The 26,639-nt window shown below is 40.8% G+C and overlaps 1 protein-coding gene across 8 annotated transcripts in view; it reads right to left on the bottom strand.

Moving 5' to 3' along the window:
• Positions 1 to 26,639, bottom strand: part of LOC140727912 (rho GTPase-activating protein 6) — a 533,233-nt gene that overhangs the window by 148,903 nt on the left and 357,691 nt on the right. For all 8 annotated transcript variants that reach the window (XM_073045873.1, XM_073045876.1, XM_073045880.1 and 5 more), the window contains exon 2: positions 1,062 to 1,221. In XM_073045873.1, coding sequence (XP_072901974.1) covers positions 1,062 to 1,221 — 160 coding nt within the window. The remainder of the gene's footprint in view (positions 1 to 1,061; positions 1,222 to 26,639) is intronic.

Below are 26,639 nucleotides of genomic sequence, written 5' to 3'. Positions count from 1 at the left end.
AAATATATACTATATACTAAGACAAACGTTTGACTAACTGATGCTAAATAATACTGGATGTACTCGTTCCGACTTACGTACAAATCCGACTTAAAGATGGACTCAGGAACGGAACTCGTTCGTAACCCGAGGACTGCCTATATTTGTACATCTGTGCACTTGTAATACTACTGTGACACTGTAATCCCCTTTGGGATCAATAAACTATCTATTTGTCTATCAATCCATCCAACTGCTACGCGATAACACAGAGGTTCACTGTAAATCTTTGTTTCACCACATTCTCTGAGAATATGTTCAGGAAGAAGGTACAGGACCCTCAGGACCCAACACCACCAGGTTCAGGAACAGATATTACCCCTCAACTGTTCCCACAATCTATGGATTCACTTTCAAGGAATCTTCATCTGACTTTCTCAATACTTAATTGTTTATTAATTTATGACTTTTTTCCTCTTTCATATTTTCAGTTTGTTGTCCTTTGCACATTGGTTGCTTATTGGGTGCAGTCTTGGACTTACTGTGTATGCCCGCAAGAAAATAAATCCAGGGTTGTATATGGTGCACTTTGAGAATAAAATTACTTTGAAATTTGATTACGATGTGAAAGATTTGCAGGTCAGTGAGAGCCATTCCCATCCATTTCTACTTCAGATGGAAAGCACACACAATCTCCATTACCCCATTCCTGGCCCAATTGTCAAAATTATTCTTTATCTTTATGCCTTCAATATTCTTTGTTCACACAACTAGCAACCAAAAGAAAAACAAAACATTTGAAAAATGCACAACTTTTCTTTTTTTTTAAAAAAATGAATAGCCCATGACTTTTCTCCCTGATTGATCTGATTACTTTTTAAACCCTTGACTTCCAGGACTACCTTGAAAAGATGACAACCCAGATTACAAGGCTTTAATCTCATCTGCTGAAAACCTATGTCACAACTTCTTACAATTACCAGGAAATACAGCAGATGCATTTCTGAAAAGTTAAAGTACGAGCAAAAAACGAAGTGATCAGCAATCTTTCTGAGGAACCAGGTGCAATGGCGAACTCTTACCTTTTGGAATTGTAACCTGGCAGCCCAAGTCGTAGTCCTGCTGCAGCCGATAAAAAGCCACTTCCTGAAGCCGTACTCTCTCCAGCTCCGAGAGACTCTGAATAGGGACTGGCTTTAGTTGAACACTGCGGCCAGACATGCTGTTCCAGGTGAAGTCGCCCTGTTATTAGAAAGGAAAATAAAAGGATCTCGTTAAAAGAACTGAGCACAGGACGGCATATCCTGCTCCTCCTAATCTTAAATTCTTACGTCCAAAATGTCAGTAATTCTGAGGCTATTTGGCAAGTAATACTTCATCTGTATACTAGTACATGGCCAACACTTAACTGAGCCAGCAACATTTCTGATCTAAATAAAACTACTTTGAAAACTTCTTGGCTATTTCTAAAATTATAGGAGCCTTTCTCCTGTGTCTGCATCAAGAGCCGATATGCAAACACAATTTAAATTTCCAGCATCTGCAGAATTCTTCCTTTCAGTACCACCCTCCAGCTTACTCACACCCACGTCTTCAAACCTCAGAGGGAAAGAGAAGAGAGACAGAAAATATTTACACTTAAATCCCAACTTGCCAACTTCAATTAAGGATAAACCCCACGTCCCCAAATTAGCAACTTGTAGCCAAATAACAGCTTCTGAAAAGATTGTCACCCCAGTAATGTTAGAAAAGCTCCAATAAATTTGCATTCAAGCACCAATCAATAAACTAACATATCATTTGCTTCTGATGGCATGTTTTGAAAGTTAAATACTGCCCAGAATGTGGTGAAGTACTCCAATATTCTTCAAAATGGCATCTCAGTTCAAAAGATGAAATGCTATCTCCTTCATTATCACTCCAAAAGTTACACTCTGGATCACATTATCAAATCTCTGGATTGAGACTTTCAACATGACCTGAACCACAGGCCAATTATCAACTCATTTACCTACAGACCTCATGCACAGCACTGACTGCAAACCGGTTCTGAAAACTGCAGAACATCTTATAAAACTTGTATCCTTGTATCAAGGTTGATAGTATCCTTTACGGTGATGAGGGACAAATATTTCAGAGAAACAGATACATAAAGGATTCAAATTGATTATTTAAGTGATCAGAGATGCTTTTTTTTTCAAATTATAATGTGCTTATGATTTTCAGGCTACAGACAGCAGTAAAAGTTTGAAGTTGCTCCAAATGTTAATCTGTTTCTATAACAAAATATGGCAATGCCTGTAATTCCTACAGAGCCCACATCTTTCAAGCAGTTTGTCACAGTGGGACCAAAGCAAGCAGATTAAAAGAAGGATGGTGGTGGAAGAGTGCTTTTCTGATTATATATCTATAATTAGTGGCATACTGTGGGGTCTGGTACTGAGACTCTTGTTTGTGATGTATGTTAACAACTGGGATAGCACAAATTGCCGATGCTGTTGTGGATAATGAGGAAACAGCTCAGAGGGAAAGCTGGTCAGAGCACTGGCAGATGCAATCACATCTCAACAACTGCAAGGTGATGCATTTTGGAAAGTCAAATGGGGGTAAAATATGTACAGTATTGAGGATTAAGCATGTTAAGGAATCTTAATGAACAAAGTGACCCTGGGGTTCAAGTCTATGGATCCCTAAAAATGGCAAAATAAGTAGAAAGGGTGGTGACTGGTGTGTATTTAATATTTCAGTAATACTTGAGCAATATTGTACATATATTGTATGATCAAGCATTCTTGTTTGTTTAACAATTCATTATGGGTTATATAGAAAAATAAGTGCTTTGCATACAACATGATGCTACGTGCATGTCTTGATTAAAGTAAAAATCAGAGTTAGACTCACAATCCCACTCCCCTGTTCTTACTTCAATTAGTTTTATGTTTTGGAGTTACAAAACATAACAGTAAAGAAGGCTTATAGTATGCTTGTCTTCATAGGTCAGGGCAGAGAACACAAAAGTTGAAATGATAGGTTGCAATTCCATAAGACACTCCTTAGACTGCACTTGAGGTATTGTGTACAGTTCTAAATAGCATGCTAGAGTTGTGGAGAGAGAATGCAGACACGATTCACCACAATGATACTTCACAAGGGTCTTCAGTCAATGTGAGAGATTGAATAGGTTGGGTTTGTATTCCCTAGTAGAGGTATATAAAATTATTATGGCCATAGATAATTTAGTTAATTATATAGTTAATATATAACTATATATATATTATAGTTAATTTTATTCTATTGGCTGGGATATCTGTGTGAAAAAGGATTGGAAGGTGTTGAATTCTTGTGGGCTGAGTTAAGAAACTGCATGGGTAAATGGAATCTGACGGCAGTTATATACAGGAAATAGAAAAGGCATATCAAAAGGGCAATAGGAGATGACAGTCATGGGAGATTTCAACATGCAGGTCAATTGGGAAAATCAGATTGGAAATGGATCTCAAGAGATCAAGTTTGTTGAATGCCTACAAGATGGTTTTTTAGAGCAGTTTGTTTTGAGTCTATTAGGGGATCAGCTGTATTGGATTAAATGTTATGTAATGAACCGGAGATGATTAGGGAGCTTAAGGTAAAGGAACCCTTAGGAGGCAGTGATCACAATATGATCGACTGACAAGGGAAGTCAAAGTTAATGTAAAAGCAAAAGAGAGGGCATACAACAAAGCAAAAATTAGCAGGAAGATAGAGGATTGGGAAGCTTTTAAGTACCTACAGAGAGCAACTAAAAGAATCATTAGGAGACAAAAGGTGATATACGAAAGCATGCTAGCAAACAATATCAAAGTGAATAGTAAAAGCTTTTTCCAAGTATGTAAAAAAGAAAAAAAGAAATGAGAGATGATATAGGACCAATAGAAAATGAAGCTGGGGAAATAATAATGGGCAACAAGGAGATGGCAGATGAACTAAATGAGTATTCTGCATCAGTCGTCAGTGTGGAAAACTCTAGCAGTGTGCTGATGTTGAAGGGTGTGAGGGAAGAGAAGTGAATGCAGTTAACTATTACAATGAAGAAGGTATTCAAAAAGCTTTAAGACCCAAGCGTATAGAAGTCACCTGGACCAGATGAACTGCACCCTAGGGTTCTGAAAGAGGCAGCAGTAGAGGTTGTGGAGGCATTTGTAATGATCTTTCAGGAATCAATGGGCTCTGGCATGGTGCCAGAGGACTGGAAAATTGCAAATGTCACTCCACTCTTAAAGAAAGGAGGAAGGCAGCAGAAAGGAAATTATAGACCAGTTAGCCTGACCTCAGTGGTTGGGAAGATTTTGAAGTCAATTGTTAAGGATGAGGTTATGAAGTACTTGATGACACTGACAAAGTCAGTGTGGTTTTCTTAAGGGAAAATCTTGCCTGAAGAACCTGTCGGCATTCTTTGAGGCAATCACAAGTAGGATAGATAAAGGGGATGCAGTGGATGTTGTATATTTGGACTTCCAGGAAGCTTTTGACAAGGTGCCACACATGAGGCTGCTTACCAAGTTAAAAGCCCATGGTATTACAGGAAAGTTACTGGCATGGTTAGAGCACTGGCATTGGTAGGAGGTAGCAAGTGGGAAAAAAAGGATCCTTTTCTGGTTGGCTGCCAGTGACTAGTGGTGTTCTGCAGGGGTTGGTGTTGGGACCACTTCTTTTTTTTTTCTTTTTTTTTAAATTTTTTTTATTAGTTTTTCAAAACATTTTACAAAATTAAAAACCCCAAATCCCAGTGGGGAGCATTAATACAGAGCAAGGTTAAGCATACAATAACAATATGCTACAGAGGAAGAGAATTTAACAAAAAAGCACCTAAATTAAAGACAAGTGAGCTTAGTGTCCTCCCCAAACCCCACAACACAAGAAAAAAAAACAACAATTCCAGACCAACCACCACACAATATAGAGAGTATAAGTCCGGACAGTCAAACTCCCAGACTGTGAATACACTTAGCAACAGAGGATAATAATGCCTACTACCAGAAAAAAAAGGGAGCTGAAAGCAAGGGACCGAAAAGAAAAAAAAACCCTAGTCAAGAGGAAGGTTATGAAAGTACTCGATAAAAGGCCCCCAGATCTTATGGAACTTTAAATCCGAATTGAGAACTGAATAATGAATTTTTTCGAGGTCCAAGCAGGCCATAATGTCGTTAAGCCATTGCGCATGAGTGGGCGGGGCAACATCTCTCCATCTAAGGAGGATCAAGCGTCTCGCCAGGAGAGAGGCAAAGGATAGTATTCGGCATTTAGTTGGACCCAGACATAAATCTGTCTCGCCCCAAAAACCGAACAGAGCAATTAAGGGGTTAGGTTCTAGGTGCTGATTCAGAATACCCGATAGTGTAGTGAAGACATCTTTCCAGAATTTCTCCAAGCTAGGACAGAGCCAGTACATATGGATGAGAGAGGCCACGCCCCTCTTGCATTTATCACAGAGCGGACTAATGCCAGGGTAGAATCGAGATAGTTTAGATTTAGACATATGGGCTCTATGAACAATCTTAAACTGTAAGAGACAATGGCGAGCACAAAGAGAGGTTGAGTTAACCGATTTGAGAACTGAGTCCCAGCTCTCCTCGGATAAGGAGATATTTAAATCCTGCTCCCAGGCCATTTTAATTTTATCCACAGGGGCCCGTCGTAAGGCTGCTAGTTTATCTTGGATAATTGAAATTAAACCTTTACCTAGTGGATTAATGGAAAGAAATAGGTCCATAGCATTTTTCGCAGGCACTTCAGGAAAGTTAGGAATTAAAGGAGCAGTAAAGTGTCGGATTTGGAGATATCTGAAAAAGTGAGCGTTAGGCAGGTTGAACTTAACAGAGAGCTGTTGAAAAGAAGCAAAGCGGTTATCAATGAAGAGATCTTCAAAATGTCTAATGCCCTTCCTGTACCAAACATGGAATGCTGAATCGAACGTGGTAGGTAAAAAAAGGTGATTATGTGCGACAGGGCTAGAAATGGAAAACCCCTGGAAACCATAGCATTTCCTGAACTGAGCCCATATACGCAAAGTGTGTCTAACCAGAGGATTAGCTATTGATCTGGGCAGACTGCTAGGGAGTGCAGAGCCAAGAAGTGCAGATATAGATAATTCTTTAGTGGAGCTCAACTCCATTGCCACCCAGTTAGGGCACTCAGGTTGACCGTGGAAGAAAGACCAGAAGGCAGCACAACATATATTAGCTGCCCAGTAATATAAGTGAAAGTTAGGTAAAGCCATGCCACCCTCTTTTTTAGATTTTTGGAGGTGGATTTTATTAATTCTAGAGCGCTTATTTTGCCGGACCACTTCTTTTTATGCTGAATATAAATGATTTAGATGATGGAATCGCTTTGTTGTCAAGTTTGCAGAAGATATTAAGATTGGTGGAGGGCCAAGTAGTGTTGAGGACACAGGTAGACTGCAGGAGGACTCAGATTCAGAGAATGGACAAAAAAGGGGCAAATGAAATACAGTGCTGGAAAATGCATGGTCATGCACTTTGGTATAAGAAATAAATGTGCAGATTATATTCTAAACTGGAAAAAAATCCAAAAATCAGAGATGCAAAGGGACTTGGGAGTGTTTGTGCAGAACACCCTAAAGGTTAACTTGCAGGGTGAGTCAGTAGTGTGGAAGGTAAATGCAACGTTAGCATTCATTTCAAGAGGACTAGGATACAAGAGCAGGAACGTAATGCTGAGGCTTTATAAGGCACTGGTGAGGCCTCACCTTGAGTATTGTGAATAGTTTTGGGGTCCTCATCTAAGAAAAGATGTGCTGGCATTGGAGAGGGTTCAGAGGATATTCACAAGGATGATACTGGGAATGAAAGGGTTATCATACAAGGAACGCTTGATGGCTCTGGGTTTGTACTTACTGGAACTTAGAAGGATGAGGAGAGAATCTCATTGAAACCTTTTGAATGTTTAAAGACCTACACAGAGTAGATGAGGAAAGAATGTTTCCCATAGTGGGGGAGACTAGGACAAGAGGACACAGCCTCCGGATAGAGGGGCATCCATTTAAAACTGAAATTCAGAGAATTTCTTTAGGCAAAGGGTGGTGAATTTGTGGAATTTGTTACCAATGGCAGCTGTGGAGGCCAGGTCGTTGGGTGTATTTAAGGCAGAGATTGGTGGGTTCTAGATTGGACATTGCATCAAAGGTTACGGGGAGAAGGCCAAGGAATGGGGCTGAGGAAGGGAAAAAAAAAAAGGACCAGCCATGATTGAATGGCAGAGCAGACTCGACGGGCCAAATGGCCTAATTCTACTCCTGTGTCTTTTTGTCTTGTATCTAAAAAAGGCAGATGATTAAGGTGAGAAGGAGGAGTTTTAAAGGGGATTTGAATGGATTTTTTTTTACATAACGCGAGCTTAATATCTGGAACACACTAGGAGCAGAAAAGTCTCAAGAAAGAGGTGGAGGTAGCCCAGTCTGTCACAGGCAAAGCCCTTCCCACAATTCAGCGTACAGTACTTGTAAGGAGCACTGCCACAGGAAAACAGCGTCTATCATTACGAACCCTGACCATTCAGGCCACGCTCCCTACTTGTCACCATCACCAGGAAGCAGGTACAGGTCCCCTCCACCAAATTCAGGAAGTTATTATCCTTCAACCATCAAGCTCCAAAACTAGCATAGATTAACTTCTCTCACCTCAATGCTGAAATGATTCCACAACTTACAGACCTACTTTCAATGACTCTACAACTCATCTTCTCAAGATTATTTATTTGTCTGTTTTTATTTTAACCATTTGTCTTCTTTTGCGGATTGGTTATTTGCCTGTCTGTGTATGTTTGTCTCATAAATTCTATTGTAAGTCTTTATTTTCCTGTCAATGCCCGCAAGAAAATGAATCCCAAGTTAGTACTGCATATAATGACATACACAGCATGTACTTTGATAGTAAATTGACTCGGACTTTTAACTTTGAAGTGGGGTGATGGAATCAGATGCAATCACCATGTTTAAGAAACATTTAGACAGGCTCTTTATAGAGGCAATCCTACTGAATGATGCAGAATAATACAGGCAAATAGGATACAGTAGATGGGCATAAAAGATCAGTGTGGGGATGATGAGCCATGCTGCATATTAGAACTGGAATAATGCTCTGGCAATGACAACTGCTGGAAGCAAATACATAAAATATTTTGGCATTCTTTCACATAAAGCACACCATACTCCCAAGCGTGAAAGGATGCAAGTCTGAAGTCTGAAGCTTTGCAAATTTTCCTCCTGCTTCCTTCCTTGCTTTCTTTAGCACTCGCTTGGAGTAAGCTTTCAATGTTCTCTTTTTGACTACTGTTACCCTCGGTCTAATTACTTCTGATAAGTCCCTGGAATATCTCCTCAATGTTAAGAGCAGCATAATCCCAAGTTGCTATAACATCCCAGTACTACCAAAAGAGTGAAAATAAAAGGCAAGTGGCAGATTTTTAAGACTAGAACTGAGCATGGGAAAATAAAATCCCTCAGATGCTAGAAATGTGAAATAAAAACAGAAAATCCTGAGTGTCAAGCAGCAGCTGCAGAGAGCAATATTAACATTTCAGGACAATGACCTTCCACCAGACGCCAACTAACCTATTACGACCTAAACTTGGTGATTTTGCTACGGACAAAATCTTGATGATATAAGAATCTGCTCAATCTTTAGTTTATTGCTTTATAAACATAATCCATGCTGGAAATGACAACTGTCTGTTATCTTCACACCAGAATTGTTTTTAATTCCCAGAACTGGAATGATGTAATGCATACTCTATCCAAGTATTTACACCATAATTTGACATACCATGTTTTAAGAATATTGTTTTAAAAACAGCTTTAAGAGAATATTTAGTTTATTTTCTTCCATTTTAAGAAAGGAAACAAGTAATGCTTTAGCTCAGTGGCAGTTTTCCAAAAGGTACAGGGTTAAACTCCAATTTCAGATAATGTACAAAGCTCCCAATTTGAATTCTGTGTAGACTACCAAGCACAGTACTCACAGCAGGTGATACCCCATTTCACCTCATGTGCACATCCTGAGGTCTCTAAAAACTTTCCAATGAAAAGACCAATCTGTATCTGCATCTGTAGTTGTGAACATCCCATGATTCGGGACATTAACAAGGACAGGTGTGTAAAAACGGCCTGTAGGATCATTGGGGACCTGAGTCACCCCAACCACAATCTATTCCAGCTACTACCTTCCGGTAAAGGATACCGCAGCATAAAAACTAGGATCAACATGCTCCGGGACAGCTTCTTCCCACCAGGCTAATTAACTCACGCTGATTTGAGTGCACTTCTATGTTACACTGGCTGTTCGATTTATTATAAATTACTAGGATTGCACATTTAGACAGAGACATAACAAAGATTTTTGCTCCTCATGTATGCAAAGGATGTAAGAAATAAAGTCAATTCAATTCAATCTAATCATCCCAAGAGCTGGTGTGTGACCACGGAAGCTGTGACCAAACAGATCCTTAATCAGACTAATAAAAATACAAAATGCTGACAGAACTCAGCAGGCCAGACAGCATTTATGGGAGGAGGTAGTGACAATGTTTTGGGCCGAAACCCTTCATCAGGAGTGAAGTAACATAGAATGGTTGAGGGGGGATAAGAAGGGGGGGAAGGGATAAAGTAGAGAGCTGGGAAGTGATAAGCTGGAGGGAAATGGGCTGGGGGAAGGTGGAGAATGATGGGAAATAAAAGAGAAAGAAAGGTAGGGCTGGGGGGAGATTATAGTGAGGGGGGAAAAAAGAGAGAGAAAGAGAACCAGACTAAAATAATAGATAGGGATGGGGGTACGGGGAGGGGGGGGCAGGGGCGACTGCATCGGTGCTGCTTCCTGCACACATGCTGAGCTCGTCGACTTCATTAACTTCGCCTCCAACTTTCACCCTGCCCTCAAATTCACCTGGTCTATTTCAGACACCTCCCTCCCCTTTCTAGATCTTTCTGTTTCTATCTCTGGAGACAGCCTATCCACCGACGTCTACTACAAACCTACTAACTCCCACAGCTACCTAGACTATTCCTCCTCCCACCATCTCCTGCAAAAATGCTATCCCTTTTTCTCAATTCCTCTGCCTCCGCCGCATCTGCTCTCAGGATGAGGCCTTTCATTCTAGGACAAAGGAGATGTCTTCCCTTCGTCCACTATCAACTCTGCCCTCCATCGCGTCTCCCGTATTTCATGCACCTCTGCCCTCACCCCATTCCCCCACCAGCCCACCAGGGATGGTCCTCACCTATCACCATACCAGCCTACAGATCCAACGTATAATCCTCCGTAACTTCTGCCACCTCCTACGTGATCCCACCACCAGCCACATCTTCCCCTCCCCCCCACTCTCGGCTTTCCGCAGGGATCGCTCCCTACGCGACTCCCTTGTCCATTCATCCCCCCCATCCCTCCCCACCGACCTCCCTCCGGGCACTCATCCCCGCAAACGGAAGAAGTGCTACACCTGCCCCCACACTTCTTCCCTCACCACCATCCCAGGCCCCAGACAGTCCTTTCAGGTGAGGCACCACTTCACCTGCAAGTCAACTGGGGTGATATACAATATCCGGTGCTTCCGATGTGGCCATTTATACATTGGGGAGACCCGCCGCAGACTGGGAGACCCTTTCGCCGAACGCTGGCGCTCAGTCCTCCAGCAGTGGAGAGATCTCCCTGTGGCCACACACTTCAATTCCACAGACCACTCCCACTCCAACATGTCTGTCCATGGCCTCCTCTACCGTCAAGATGAGGGCACACGCAGGTCGATGGAGCAATACCTTATCTCCCGCCTAGGTAGCCTCCTACCTGCCGGCATGAACATCCAACTCACAGACCTCTGTTGATACCCCTGCCCCCCCCCCCTTACCCCCATCCCTATTATTTTAGTCTGGTTCTCTTTCTCTCTCTTTTTCCCCCCTCACTATAATCTCCCCCCAGCCCTACCTTTCTTTCTCTTTTATTTCCCATCATTCTCCACCTTCCCCCTAGCCGATTTCCCTCCAGCCTATCACTTCCCAGCTCTCTACTCCATTCCTCCCCCCACTTCTTATCCCCTCTCCACCATCCCATGTTACTTCACTCCTGATGAATGGTTTCGGCCCGAAACGTCGTCACTACCTCCTCCCATAGATGCTGTCTGGCCTGCTGAGTTCTGCCAGCATTTTGTGTTTTTATTTATTTCCAGCATCTGCAGATTCACTCATGTTGCCTTAATCAGCCTGTCGGCTTTCTCACTGCATCCCTATGGCAGAGCAGGAAGATATGAAGAATAAAATAAAGTCCATGAAGTATGTATTTGGCAGCTCACGTCAGAAGCTTCATGTCATACAGTACTCAGCTGTCACATGGTGCAAATCCAGATACAAAGTTCTGAGCTTTATATCATTACAGCCAATATTTCCAATGTACATAATATCCTACTTCATATTTATATGGTGGGGCTTTTATTGATTTGATGTTAAAATCCTAATCAATTGGTTTACAAACTTCCAAACACATGAAAATAAATTTAAGAAAATCAAAATTCTATTAGCCTACCGAGGAAACAGAAATCTTTGATAAATAGATAGATAGATACTTTATTCATCCCCATGGGGAAATTCAACTTTTTTTCCAATGTCCCATACACTTGTTGTAGCAAAACTAATAACATACAATACTTAACTCAGTAAAAAATATGATATGCATCTAAATCACTATCTCAAAAAGCATTAATAATAGCTTTTAAAAAGTTCTTAAGTCCTGGCGGTTGAATTGTAAAGCCTAATGGCATTGGGGAGTATTGACCTCTTCATCCTGTCTGAGGAGCATTGCATCGATAGTAACCTGTCGCTGAAACTGCTTCTCTGTCTCTGGATGGTGCTATGTAGAGGATGTTCAGAGTTTTCCATAATTGACCGTAGCCTACTCAGCGCCCTTCGCTCAGCTACCGATGTTAAACTCTCCAGTACTTTGCCCACGACAGAGCCCGCCTTCCTTACCAGCTTATTAAGACGTGAGGCGTCCCTCTTCTTAATGCTTCCTCCCCAACACGCCACCACAAAGAAGAGGGCGCTCTCCACAACTGACCTATAGAACATCTTCAGCATCTCACTACAGACATTGAATGATGCCAACCTTCTAAGTAAGTACAGTCGACTCTGTGCCTTCCTGCACAAGGCATCTGTGTTGGCAGTCCAGTCTAGCTTCTATGCTTAAATGCCAGCACTATTGCGTTCTTAAGTTGACTGCTCACCAACAGAAAATGGTTGTTATAAAAATTGAGTGAAAAATTGGACACAACGTGTGATTTTGAAAGTATCATCGGTGATAAGGGTTCCAAATTTAGTTAAGAGTGAGAAATTCTGCAATCATTGAAATGCTCAGTACAGAAGGATGCTTGTCAACAGTGTAGCTGTTAGAGGTTAAGTTTTGTCTCTGTATGAGCTTATCATCCCAGTGACATCAAGCAATTCACTCCCAGCAGGGTTTCGATGGACAGATATGTTCAATACCAGAATACTAAATTATAAATACGAACAATTACAGCAACATTAACTCAGGATTATTAATGTATTCAAGGCCGCATGCTTTTCCAGTTTTTAAACTTGATGAAACAAGGCTCTTTCTTTAAGCAAGAAAATTGGCAACAGGATTTACTCAAGTGTAGTCAATGGCTTCAATGCACGTGAAGACAGATGAATTCTTTTGTACAAATGTCCTGAGTGAATTCTTAACGACAAACCCTTTTTGGTGCTAAATGCCCACATATAACATATCTTGTTTGATATTCCATTACAATGGCCTGGGTGATACATGTTAACTTTGAGCATTGGCTACAAGGCAGAATGAGGAATTCCTTGCAAGAAAGAACTTCCCGATGAGTTTTACTTGCATTGGATAAATGTGTCAAGTCACATGTCAAATTTATTGTGTTTTAGCGATCCTCATGTTTCCGTAAACTGCCTCCTGACACAATGTCAACACTATAAACATGGATCAGGGACATCAGATTTTACATCAGATGCTCCTATGGACAGACTTTGGTGTAACTTTCAAATGCTGTGAGCAGAGAACCCAACACAGATTTGGAAGCAGTAGAACATATTGACTGCACACCAGGGAGGAAGGTCAGACCTTTAGCTTCAAATGCCTTTTGGCACAAATTTCAATTTGAGATCAATGCTATCAAAAAATCCCCACCATCAATAATGAGCCTATAGACAGTGTTTGTTTGCTTGACTAATGGCTGTCTGTCAACAGTAGACAAAAGCAATAGCAGAACACGAAAGCACGCAGTCAAAAAAAATCAAGCTATTGTTTCTACTCGTATTAGTTTGGATGTTATTTTCTCTATTGCTTATTAGTTCCCTTATATATACAATATTGCCTTCTTCCTATAAATTGATCCACATCAAAAATTTCTGAACAATGCAGAAAACAAAATGTTGGATGAAATGTTAAGATAATTATAACATACTGCTAGAATAGTATTACCAATTTTCACTATTAAGGAAAAATCACCCTCTACTCCCTGTACGTTGTATGATTTGCTATCTCTATCAGATTGGTCTTAATATAATGTATGTGCTGTGACATTCTGCGTAAATACTCAGGATTCAAAGTCTCAACCAAATTGAAGCTATGGATGGACATATCTGCTAGGATATGTGAGGCTTGTGGCTATATGAATGGCCAAGAGGGCTTTCTGGTTGGTAATTAAAATTGGTGAGATTTTATAATTCCAAGTATGATTACATATTCTTCCTTTTTGTGTGATACCTCTAGCTCACTATTTTAAAATTCTAATTAATTTCTCTCCCTAATACCCCCACTTACCCCACAAAATGTGAACTGTTACTTATGTTGGAGATAAGTTACTTAGAGTAATTGACTAATGTTCATGTTTTTGCTGTTTTCAGTCCTGTGCCTTAAGGATATGGGTTTAATTTTCAACATGTAGTTTTGGCATTGTTATGGAAAAAAATCTAGTCATCTACATCAAGAAATGCATTTGCTAATCTCAAATTTTGATGCATATGCAATGCCCATATCATTTATCTGTTTGTGGTTGTAGGTATAGTAAAGACTTCTGTCTGTATCCTGCATTCATTGACAGGGAATAGTGAGCACTTTTTTTTCCAGTGGGCATTACCAGTTTGTGGTCTTATCTAGTACAAAGGTGGCAACGCTATTGTTGGTAGGTTCAATTTTTAGCTCTCTGCTTCACCCACCAACACACAAAAGAAGTGAAATCTCTCAAATTAGTGCATTCTATTTCTAAACAGGAAACAGATATCTCAAGAGACCATCAACTATTAGATTGGGTTTATACAAACATCCGTGAACACTACAAGACTGCCCCTTCCCTCACTTCGGATACACAGACTACATATCCATTTTGCTAATCCCTGCATACGGGTTAAAATGGTCAAACCAGTTTACAGGGAGATCAGGACCTGGCCAGAAGGCACTACTTCATCCCTGAAGGACAGTTTCTGGAGCATATTGAAGGAGGCAGCTACCTAAAATCACCATGGCAACACTGATGAATACACAACATCAGTGACTAGCTACATAGGAAAATGCACTGAGGACGTTTATGATTAAACACTACGCTGCCGGGTAAACCTGAAACCATGGCTGACTGCACAGGTTCATGCTCGGCTTACGTATCAGGATGCTGCCTACAGATTGGAGGACAGGACGACGCTAAAGTCAGCAAAGTCTGCACTCTCCCGTGCCATCAGAAAGGCACAAACATCTTTGTGACACCAGGGTCACGCGGTATTTGTGGCAAGATACATAAACCATAACCGACTGCAGGTCCACTCTGCGCGTTAACACAACTGCGACACCTCCCATCCTGATGTGAATGCTTGATATGAGGAGATGCGGCCGCCTTCATTCTAACAACTTTCTACAGAAGCACCAACAAGAGTGTCCTACTGGGCTACATCATTATGTGGTACGGAAACTGCAAGGCATCAGACTGCAAGACCCTACAGAGGATCACCAGCCAGGGTCTCCCTCCACCCACTGGTGACATTTACAGGCAGCATTGCAAAGGGCCCAAAGCAATGCTGAGGATCCCTACCACCCATCCCACAATCCCTCCGACCCAATACTGTTAAGGAGGAGGTACAGGACTGCCAGACTGGGTAACAGCTCCTTCCCTCAGTCCGAGACACTAATACCTTGTCGCCACCAGGATCTCATCACGACGACGGCAAGCTGTTTACTGTTTATCTGTGCTGCACACTACATGCATTTTGTATTACATTTTATTAACTTATTTGCGGTAATAGCTTGCTTAGTGTGCTGTGTGTGACATATGTTGTGAGGGTGCACCGTGGTCCAAAGGAACTTAGTCTCATTTGGTTGCATATATGTTACACTTGAACTGCTGACTAAGGCATGCTGATCAAGATCATTTATTGTCATTTAACAACACATATGTACATCACAAAATGAAACAACATTCCTCTGGATCACAGTGCACAACACAGTTCGTATAACTCACACACAACACAAAGTAATATTACCACAAATAAATTAACAAATAATGAGGAGCTCTTCTGTCACAAGTTAAAAAGTAAACAGTATAACGCAACTGGTTCTTCATACGTGATGAGACCTGGGCGGAGGCAGAGAGTTCAGCAGTCTGACAGCCCGGGGAAAGAAGCTGTTTTCCATCCTAACAGTCCTTGTTCTAATACTACGATACCTCCTGCCTGATGGTCGGGGTTCAAAGAGATTGTTGGACAGATGGAGGGATCATTGACAATGCTAAGGGCATACCTACACAGAACTCCTGGATGGATGTATCTTGGATGGGTGGAAGGGAGACCCCAATGGTCTTCTCAGCAGTCCTCACAATCCTTTGTAGGGTCTTATGGTCAGATGCCTTTTAATTCACATATCAGACAGTGAAGCAGCTGATAAGGACACTCTCAACGGTGCTCCTGAAAAATTGGTTAGAATGGGAAGTGGGGTGGGAAGCTTCACCTGCACCAGGACTGGAGATTGACCACAGAAGTTTCCAATGCTGCATCAAGCATCACATGCATGCAACTTATAATAAAGCACCAAATCAGTGTCACCCACGACCCTCTCCGCAGATATTGGCAAAGGTTTGATAAAGCTACACTGTCTCCTTCAATGATATCACTATGCCCAGCAGTTATCTCAAATTAAAAGGTCATTGTGTAGGCATGAGTGAATTAATTAATCATGAACCATTTCCAGAGATAGTCAGAGATCAAAGTGCAACTGTAAATAAAGAAAAGTTATATTTGCTAAAAAGAGTCACAATCAAGTCTGAGCTGTCCAAAAGAAATAAGAAACTGTGTTATCAGGTTTTATAACCTCCACTGGAGATTTTGCTGCAACTTCCAAAACTAACGTTGACATTTTAAACCTCAGTCAACTGTAAAAGATGGCAGATATCCATCAAAGTTTACAGAATTCATGACACTATAATCCAGTGAATTTAAATCATTATCCTTGACCTAGTGTTAAGAATGCAGCCAATTCTCACAAAATACAATTTTTTTTGGAAGCAAACAGTAAATAATACACCCACGACCAAACTCCCACAAATCACCATAACATTTTGGCAATTTTTCATTCTAAGTTTACATACAATCAGTGGAATAGAATAATTGTCTAATACAATAACCTACAGACAAGGTGTAAAGGATTTCATTTTCATGAAATGATATTTGCAAGGATATGAAGCAGTACAGTGAATAGATATTTCACAGTGAACAACTGCATACTGACAAAGCTGTCACATCGAAAGAGTCTGGTTAAATTATTGCTATGTATTTGCTTATAAACTGGGTGACCATTAACAGCACTCTTGTGCTTCTCATTTTCTTTAAGTGAAGGACATTAAGTCATTTGAAGGAACTCGCCATCACTTTCCACACCTGTATTTCAATGGAGCTGTTACGGGGCATACCCTGGACACTGACTCCATGCAGGATACAGTTACCCACAAGAAGTCTACAAGACTCTAAATGTCAGGCTTGGTTCCACACCAGCCTCAAGTTTATTACTCAAACTTGACTTTAACTTCAATGTAGCTGCCAGGTATCAAGTTTCATCACTGGGCACAAGCCCCCCCCCCCCCCATCCTGTCTTCAATAGGCAATTTAAATGATTTGGCATGGACTAGATGGGCCAAAGGGCCTGTTTCTGTGCTGCACTGTTCAGTGACTCAATGACTCTAACCTCTCACATATGAACTTTTACCCTTCATTCTAGGCTTGATAATCCCAACATAGTTCTCCTAACTGGCTTTGTTTCATCTTCTTTCTATAAACTTCTGGCTATATTCTAAACTACTTCCCCCAACATCCCAGTGTGGGTACTTAAACTGGTCCCCAACTTTAAAATTCTCTCTCTTGCTGTTAAATGATGGTTCCACACTTCCACAACCCTAAAAGTCTTGTAACATCCCAAATCTGCTTGTCAAATTCTTCTCTCCTATTTAGCCTGAGTTTAACAGCTCCACCTTTGGTTCCTGTACCTTCTACCTTAACTTCTATGCATTTTTTAAACAAAACTTTGTGTCTTTAAGATGTTGTCTGAAAATACCTACGGCATTGATGAAGAACATGAAACTGCAGCACTTGGTCAACCTAGTTTGATGCACTAAAAGCTTTCACAGATATGTAAAAAAGAAAAATCAGCAAAAAGTGATGTGGGTCCCTTATAGATTGCAACAGAGGAAAGAAACCATGGAGTCTAAGAGAAAGGCGGAGAAATTTAATGTCAGCCTTCACAAAGCAAACCACAAAATCACTCAAAAATAATGGGGACAGCAGGTTTATGAATCAGAAGTCAGCATTATTTACAAAATCTAAAAATAATTACCTGCTCCTGAGAGCTGCATTCCAAGAGTTTGAAAGTAGCAGCATTGGAAATAATGAATGCACTGGTTGTCAACAAGGAAAAATCCATAAACTTCTGAACAATACTCGTATAGTGAGAATGCATTTACTATCATCTAATATTTAAGAATGAAGGAAGAGAAAATGCAGTACAAAAAAATCTCACATTAATTGCAGAGAAAATATTACAATTAATTATAAGTGGTCACAAACCTCCTAGCACGCTACAGGGATCAGCACAGCACTCCGACTTTTCACCACGTGTCTGAACATTTTGTATAAGGTGGGGCGAGTGTTACATTATCAATTATACATATAGAACAAAACTGAATGACAAAGTGCCCTTTAAGAATGATGCAGAGAGGCTTCAAGGGAACATGGACAAGCTGAGAGAATGGGTACCATAGCCAGTGGCACCTAATGTGGAAAAATAGAAAAGCAGGCATTTAGAAATAAAAGTAAAAGGTCAAGAAATGTTATAATCTGTGGGATCTGTATGAATTGAGAGATATAGAAATTTAAAATGACTTTATCATGATAGAAACTGGGTAAAGAATAAAGAAACCTTACAGCCTATGTTCCCTCTTAGCTGTGTGCGCGCACACGTTTTCAACCAGCGCACAAAGGAAATTAAAGTGTGCACGAAATGTAGTTGTTCACTGTGAAATATCTATTCACTGTACTGCTTCATATCCTTGCAAATATTGTTTCGTGAAAATGAAATCCTAAATGTTACTTAAAATAATGTAGTAATTAATAATTATACTTATTGAAAATAATCTTTTAGCTAAATGTTTTTGATAACTAGTTAGTCAGTTTTTCAAATACCACAATGCACGTCACTAATTTACGACACTTCACCCTTCTTGTTCTGGTTTGTACAGCTGCATCACGGCGGCAGCTATCTTTGGCGGACTGTGTTCATATCGTAAAGTTTGCAATGATCTGTTTCAAATCCTGTAGATAGCTTACCAAGTTTTTATAGAAAAAATATTGATTCACAATGTCGAATTCAAAAGAAACGAAGGGCGTGAAGCGCAAAAGAACTGCAAATTTGAAAGGTCATGAACGTTCAGCTACGAGAAGTATTTAAGTATGATTCGGAAACTGGAATTATCTGCTTGTATTGTCGTGATGCGAAAGTTGCTGGAGAATTTGCTCGTGGAAAGAAGTGGGATGATATTTGGAAACTTGACTTTTTGCAGCATCATTTGGCAAGTAAATCACCTTTAGATGGTGTACAAAAGCCCAGGCAACAGAACCCATTATTACCTGTTACAGGAGTGCTAAGCATGTTACGGTTGAGTGCAGATGAGCAAGAGCGAAAACAATCAAATACAGACGAGATCAAAGAATGGGTAAATGCCAAAGACGAGAGAGAAAAAGTAACTGAGTGACTTAAATATGTATGTTATTTTGTTATTCTGTGCAGTTTTATGTCAAATATTTTGTAAACCTATATAAACTGTGCCATGTGTGCATTCAGTGTGCACATACTTTAGTCACAGGAAAAAGAATTTGCACAACGTAAGATTTTTGCACACACTGACTACTAAAAATTAGAGGGAACATTGCTTACGGCACTGGGATATTGTGGGTACAGGTATGATAAGCCTTATACTTAAGAAGATACTTACAAAGGAGAAAGTACAACAAAGGTAAACCAGATTGATTATAAGGATGAAAAGGGAGGGGGAAGGGGGAGAGGCAAATCACCCCACAAGAAGTTAGCAAATGGACTGGGCCTATATTCGCTAAAATGTTGAAAACTGAGAAGTGATACCATCAAAACATACAACATTCTTTAAAGAATAGATGCAAGCCTGATGCTTGCCTGGATGAAATGTCTGAAGAACAGGGACAGAAGGGTGAAGATAAGGAATTTCCCTTTCACAATTAAAGATATAAAAAAGTTTCTTCATATAGAGCAGTGTTTCCCAACCTTTTTTAGCCCAACACCCTCCTAAAGACTTTCATATTGCCACCACTCCCCTAAAGCACCTTCATACTTGCCAATGTCCCTCTTAGGCACAATATACTTTCCGGCGCCCCCATAGTGTAAAAACATGTCTACCATATGCTAACATGAAAAAATGAATCGGCTTTAAATTTTTATTTGTCTTTAAACCTAGCTTACACAGTACCTGGGCACTGTACTGCAGTTTCAATATCAATGTGATCCTTGAGTTTGATGGTTTTTAGCAAGAGTTGAAATATCTGGTTCAAGTTGTGCCAACAAAAGCCTTAAGTCCTCACGATTAACAATGTCCAAGTAGTTTCTGTTTTTGTGAGTATGTGGTTCACTGCACTGAAGCCTCTTTCACCAAGGTAGGAGGATGGAAATGCAAGGAAGAGCAGTTTGGCTCTTCTCCAAAGACCAGGAAACTTAGAATGACAATGTAGACACATACCACAAAAGATGACGTTTTTGAAAAGCATTTCTGCTTCTTCATCATTCTAAATTTCAATAATTTCTTCTTGCAGGCTCTCTTCCTGTTCTTCCACCTTGCAAAGAAATGGCTTAAAATTAGCCAGTCTGGAATTTCTTGAATTGATTCTGAAAATCCTTCTTCAGTGACTGCAGTTGTAAGTAGTACTCTTGCAAATCAACGTCTGTGAAAGAGAAATGCCGTACTTTCCATGCAGGGAAACTGTGAGAACATTCTTCTCCAAATGTTTTACTTATCTATCTCCAATTTTCAGATAAAATTTGACACTGTACTTTTTGCCTGGATTAAATTGAAATTCTCACCCTGCAGTTTCATATTTATAATGTTAAATTTGTCATACAGTCTGGCTAGAAGTTCAATTTTGATGCCCAAGCTTTTGTCGACTTTGAACAAAAATTCAACCACAGTGTCAAAAAGATCACACACTTCAGTGTGAAAAAGGTTTCAAACTCATCATTATCATGGCATAACTGATGAAGTATTCTGTTATTTAATGGGTGAGCTTTAATTTTGTTGACAGCAGATATTACAAGAGTTACGCTTGAAAAAAGTCGCTGGCTGACTTTCTGGTTGTGAGATGTTGACGATGAATTGCACAATGGGTGGCAGGCTTGGAATTTCATTTTTCATAAGTGCCACTAAATCAGCATGGTGCTTCATCTGTTGCATGAGAAATCATGTTCCTAATTGCAATACTTTTATTCTCAATATACATTTTGAGTTCATCATAGATTGATTCTCTGTTGATATTTGTTATTAAACTTTTTACAAAAGAGAATCTCTTCATAAGCTTTTTCATTTTTGATAAACTATACATATACCATTAGCAATCCCACGTTATCGCGTACAGTTGACACATCCAGTTGTATCCCAAATTTTGTTTGTAGCTCTGTGCACAGTTGATACTGAACGTCTTCACTCATTTTGTCAATACGACGAGCTACAGCGTTATTACTCAGAGGAGTTGATTTGAAAATACTGGTATCCATTTTGAGATCAGTGGTGAGCACTTCTGACACAGCAGGCAACCTTTCACCAATTGTATGAGATTTTACACACTTTGCTATCATTTTGGAAATGTTATAAGAAGCATTGAGTCACTATCAAGGTCATTTTCAGCTTTCTTGGCAAATGACTTGAGTGTGCAACTCTTTTCAAATGCTTCTTTCATCTTCTGGAACAGAGTAATACATAATACAAAGGCTTTTCAGGGTGTCTTTTACGGAAATGTTCTTGCAATCTTGATGGTTTCATGGCTTCATTAGACAGTACAGTATTGCAAATAAGACATATGGGACGTCGCTGATCTGACAGGAATAGAATAAAACCATACTCCAGGTATGTAACATCGTATTAACGTACTTTCTGTAGTTTCTATTTCATAGCAGGATTAGAATTCAAGACTTCACTGCCTTCAGACTCATGGAGATCGTGACGTGTTTATCCATCATTAACAGGGCTAAACTAAAATTTAAAATTAACACAAACTGGGAATGCCTATCGGATGTTCATGACAGCAGCGAGTTGACACGGTCGGTCAGGTCTCCTGCCTCACATTAGGGTGCCGCTTACAATCCTGTCCCCCCCACCCCCAAGAATCTAGAATGCCCCCTAACGACTTCTATTTCCCTTAATGCCCCCTCAGGACACATAACCTCTGCTGTTGGGAATCACTGATAGAGGATATTGAATGCTAGCAATTTTCAACCAAAACAGTATAGTCCAGAGCTGCTGCTAAGTTTCGTCCAGAGAGCGATCAACAAATTTAGAGGATGCGGAGCTGGTGAAGGTGTGCTGCTAAAGTAAAAGAATAGTTATGATCTTATTGAAAGGGAGAGCAGACTCAAGAGGCCTTTCCATTATCCTCTCACGTAAGGCAGATTGGTGGAAATAGCAGCAGTTGTTGTTGAACAAACATATACAAAGAGTACCACAAAACAGGCAGAAGCAGAAACGGAAGGTTGGAAAACCTCCATCATTGCACGTTCAATCTTTTCATCCCTTAACGTATTTAACTAAAAGTACTAAAAGACTAATACAGGAAAAGCTACCTGTATTTAAGGATTTAATTACAGATTTATTTACTTGGTTTTAAAATACCTTGTACTTGAAAGGTTGCAAAGCAAAATTAGAATTGATCAGGAATAATTGGAAATTCTCAATGGAAACGGCACTAGACAGCCTCAGTAATCATACTGACTTACTAAATCACGAGTTGCTGAACAGTAGTTTAGTTGAATTAACTTCAGGTAAAATGTCAAGTCTATTATTCACTGCCAACTAAACTTGGTGAGATTGAATGTTTAATTCTGACACTGTGGCATCACCTGACCCACCAGATTGCACTTGACGTACTGTATCTTGCAATAAATTCCCAGTCATCATTAAGTATGTAGAACGATCAAACTATAACTGTGGGTGGAAGTTAGGAACAAGAAGGGGTCAATAACTCTACTGGGTGTTTTTTTATAGACCACCCAATAGTAGCAGGGACATCGAGGAGCAGATAGGGAGACAGATTCTGGAAAGGTGTAATAATAACAGGGTTGTCGTGGTGGGAGATTTTAATTTCCCAAATACCGATTGGCATGTCCCTAGAGCGAGGGGTTTAGAAGGGGTGGAGTTTGTTAGGTGTGTTCAAGAAGGTTAATTGACACATTATGTAGATAAGACTACAAGAGGAGAGGCCGTACTTGATCTGGTATTGGGAAATGAATCTGGTCAGGTGTCAGATCTCTCAGTGGAAGAACAATTTGGAGATAGTGATCACAGTTCTATCTCCTTTACCATAGCATTGGAGAGGGAGAGGAACAGACAAGTTAGGAAAGCATTTAATTGGAATAAGGGGAAATATGAAGCTATCAGGCAGAAGCTTGGAAGCATAAATTGGGAACGGATGGTCTCAGGGAAATGTATGGAAGAAATGTGGCAAATGTTCAAGGGATAATTGTGTGGAATTCTGCATAGGTATGTTCCAATGAGACAGGAAAAGGATGGTAGGGTACAGGAACTGTGGTGTACAAAAGCTCCTGTAAATCTAGTCAAGAAGAAGAACTTATGAAAGGTTCAAAAAGCTAGGTAATGATAGAGATTTAGAAGATTATAAGGCTAGCAGGAAGGAGCTTAAGAAAGAAATTAGGAGAGCCAGAAGCCCTTAGCAGCCAAGTGTAAGGAAAACCCCAAGGCATTCTGCAAGTATGTGAAGAGCAAGAATATAAGATGTGAGAGAATAGGACCAACCAAGTGTGACAGTGGGAAAGTGTGTATGGAACCGGAGGAGATAGCAGAGGTACATAATGAGTACTTTGCTTCAGTATTCACTATGGAAAAGGATCTTGGCGATTGTAAGGATGACTTACAGCGGACTGAAAAGCTTGAGCATGTAGATATTAAGAAAGAGGATGTGCAGGATCTTTTGGAAAGCATCAAGTTGGATAAGTCACTGGGACCAGACGAGGTGTACCCCAGGCTACTGTGGGAGGTGAGTGAGGAGATTGCTGAGCCACTGGTAATGATCTTTGCATCATCAATGGGGACAGAAGAGGTTCCGGAGGATTGGAGGGATGTTGTTCCATTATTCAAGAAAGGCAGTAGAGGTAGCCCAGGAAATTACAGACCAGTGAGTCTTACTTCAGTGGTTGGTAAGTTGATGGAGAAGATCCTGAGAAGCAGGACTTATTAACATTTGGAGAGGCATAAGATGATTAGGAATAGTCACTATGGCTTTGTCAAAGGCAGGTCGCGCCTTAAGAGCCTGATTGAATTTTTTTGTGGATGTGACTAAACACATTGATGAAGGTAGAGCAGTAGATGTAGTGTATATGGATTTCAGCAAGGCATTTGACAAGGTACCCCTTGCAAGGTTTATTGAGAAAGTAAGGAGGCATGGGATCCAAGGGGACATTGCTTTGTGGATCCAGAACTGGCTTGCCTACAGAAGGCAAAGTGTGGTTGTACATGGGTCATATTCTGCATGGAGGTCGGTCACCAGTGGGGTGTCTCAGGGATCTGTTCTGGGACCCCTACTCTCCATGATTTTTATAAATGACCTGGATGAAGAAGCGGAGGGACAGGTTAGTAAATTTACTGATGACACAAAGGTTGGAGGTGTTGTGGATAGTGTGGAGGCTGTCAGAGGTTACAGCGGAACATTGATAGGATGCAAAACTGGTCTGAGAAGTGGCAGATGGAGCTCAACCCAGATTAAGTGAGGTGGTTCATTTTGGTAGGTCAACCATGATGACAGAATATAGTTTTAATGGTAAGACCCTTGGCAGTGTGGGGGAATCAGAGGGATCTTGTGGTCCGAGTCCAGAGGACACTCAAGGCTGCTGCGCAGATTGACTCTGTGGTTAAGAAAGCATATGGTGCATTGGCCTTCATCAATTGTGGAATTGAGTTTAGGAGCCAAGAGGTAACGTTGCAACTATATAGGATCCTGGTCAGACACCACTTGGAGTACTGTGCTCAGTTCTGGTCGCCTCACTACAGGAAGGATGTGGAAACCATAGAAAGGGTGCAGAGGAGATTTACAAGAATGTTGCCTGGATTGGGGAGCATGCCATATAAGAATAGGTTAAGTGAACGGAGTCTTTCTTCCTTAGAGAATGAGAGGTGACCTGATAGAGGTGTACAAGATGATGAGAGGCATTGATCATGTGGATTGTCAGAGGCTTTTTCCCAGGGCTGAAATGACTAACACGAGAGGGCACAGTTTTAAGGTGCTTGGAAGTAGGTACAGAGGAGATGTCAGGGGTAAGTTTTTACGCAGAGAGTGGTGAGTGCTTGGAATGGGCTGTTGGTGACGGTGGTGGAGGCAGATACGATAGGGTCGTTTAAGAGACTCCTGGATAGGAAAATGGAGCTCAGAAAAATAGAGGGTTATGGGTAACCCTAGGTAAATTCTCAGTTAAGGACATGTTCAGCACAGCTTTGTGGCCAAAGGGCCTGTATTGTGCTGTAGGTTTTCTATGTTTCTATTTTATTTAGCGATACGGTGCAGAACAGACCCATCTGGCCCAGCGAGTCACACTGCCCAGCAAACCACCTTGTTAACCCTAGCCTAATCACAGGACCATTTTATAACGACCAACTTAACTATCAATTGGTATAGTTTTGGAATGTGGAAGGAAACCGGAACCCCCAGTGGAAACCCACACATTCACGTCCTTAAAAGATGTCAGTATTGAACGCCAAACTCTGATATTGCAAGCTGTAATAGTGTCGTGCTAACTGCAGCCTATTTTTAAATACACCCACTGTGATAGTATACTCTTGGGCAGTTTAACCCACTAATGTGCCATCTGGCAGAGAGCAGCGCAAGGAGATTGGAAAATGGATTGTATTTCTGCTGGACCCATGCATGGTATGCTATTAAACCCATTTTAAAAACGTCCATTAAATGTTGTCTGACTTTCTTTTCCTGAGGAACTGCCAAGTCTAAGACATTTCTATTTATAAACTTGCTGGCATCCTATTCCCCTTGCTGCTGTGACATCATACTTCCTTTGTGCAGAGTGAACTACAGGAGAAAGCATCTATGTCCTATCTGGTCTGGACAGTTCATGCTCAGAATCTAACTTAAAGTGAATCTTCACCAATAGTGAGGGCAACCCAGCTGATTATTGTCATAACTGCCTATAAAGGCAAGACTGCTCTATGAACACATTACATCTTGCAGCTAAACCCCAGTGGTAATTTTGCATGCAAGATTGAAAACAGCTGCTAAGTGGATGCAATGCCAGCAAGATAAGCCCCTTTGAAAGTTTGTGTTCACGGTTTGCAAATTTGGTCCTGCTTGCTGATTACCACAATTCAAATTTATCTGGAGGTTCTGAGGCAGACTTCTGCAAATTTGACATAAACAAAGATTAAACCTAGATAGATTGGACGTGGAGAGGATGTTTCCCATAATGGGGAAGACAAGTACCAGAGGGCATAAGGACGTCCCTTTAGAACACTGATGAGGAGGAATTTATTCAGCCAGAGGGTGGTGAATCTGTGGAATTCATTGCCAGTGATGACTGTGGAGGCCAAGTCAGGTGGTATATTTAAAGCGGTGGTTGGTAAGCTCTTGATTAGTAAGGGTGTCAAAGGTTACAGGGAGAAAACAGGAAAATGGGGATTAGAGAGATAATAAATTGGCCATGATGTGGAGAATGGACTAATTCCGCTCCTATGTCTTATGGTCTGAACACAACAGGCAAGGTGTATTAATTCAATGGATGTTATTTGGAGGTTCTGACAAGCGATTCAGAAGCAGAGGATGGGGTATGGTGGGGGGGGGGGGGGCTGCAAAAGAC

The sequence above is a fragment of the Hemitrygon akajei genome, chromosome 5 (genome assembly GCF_048418815.1).
Source record: "Hemitrygon akajei chromosome 5, sHemAka1.3, whole genome shotgun sequence".
Lineage (NCBI taxonomy): Eukaryota > Metazoa > Chordata > Chondrichthyes > Myliobatiformes > Dasyatidae > Hemitrygon > Hemitrygon akajei.
Note: the sequence above shows the minus strand (reverse complement) of the source record. Positions and strands in the feature narration are given on the sequence as shown.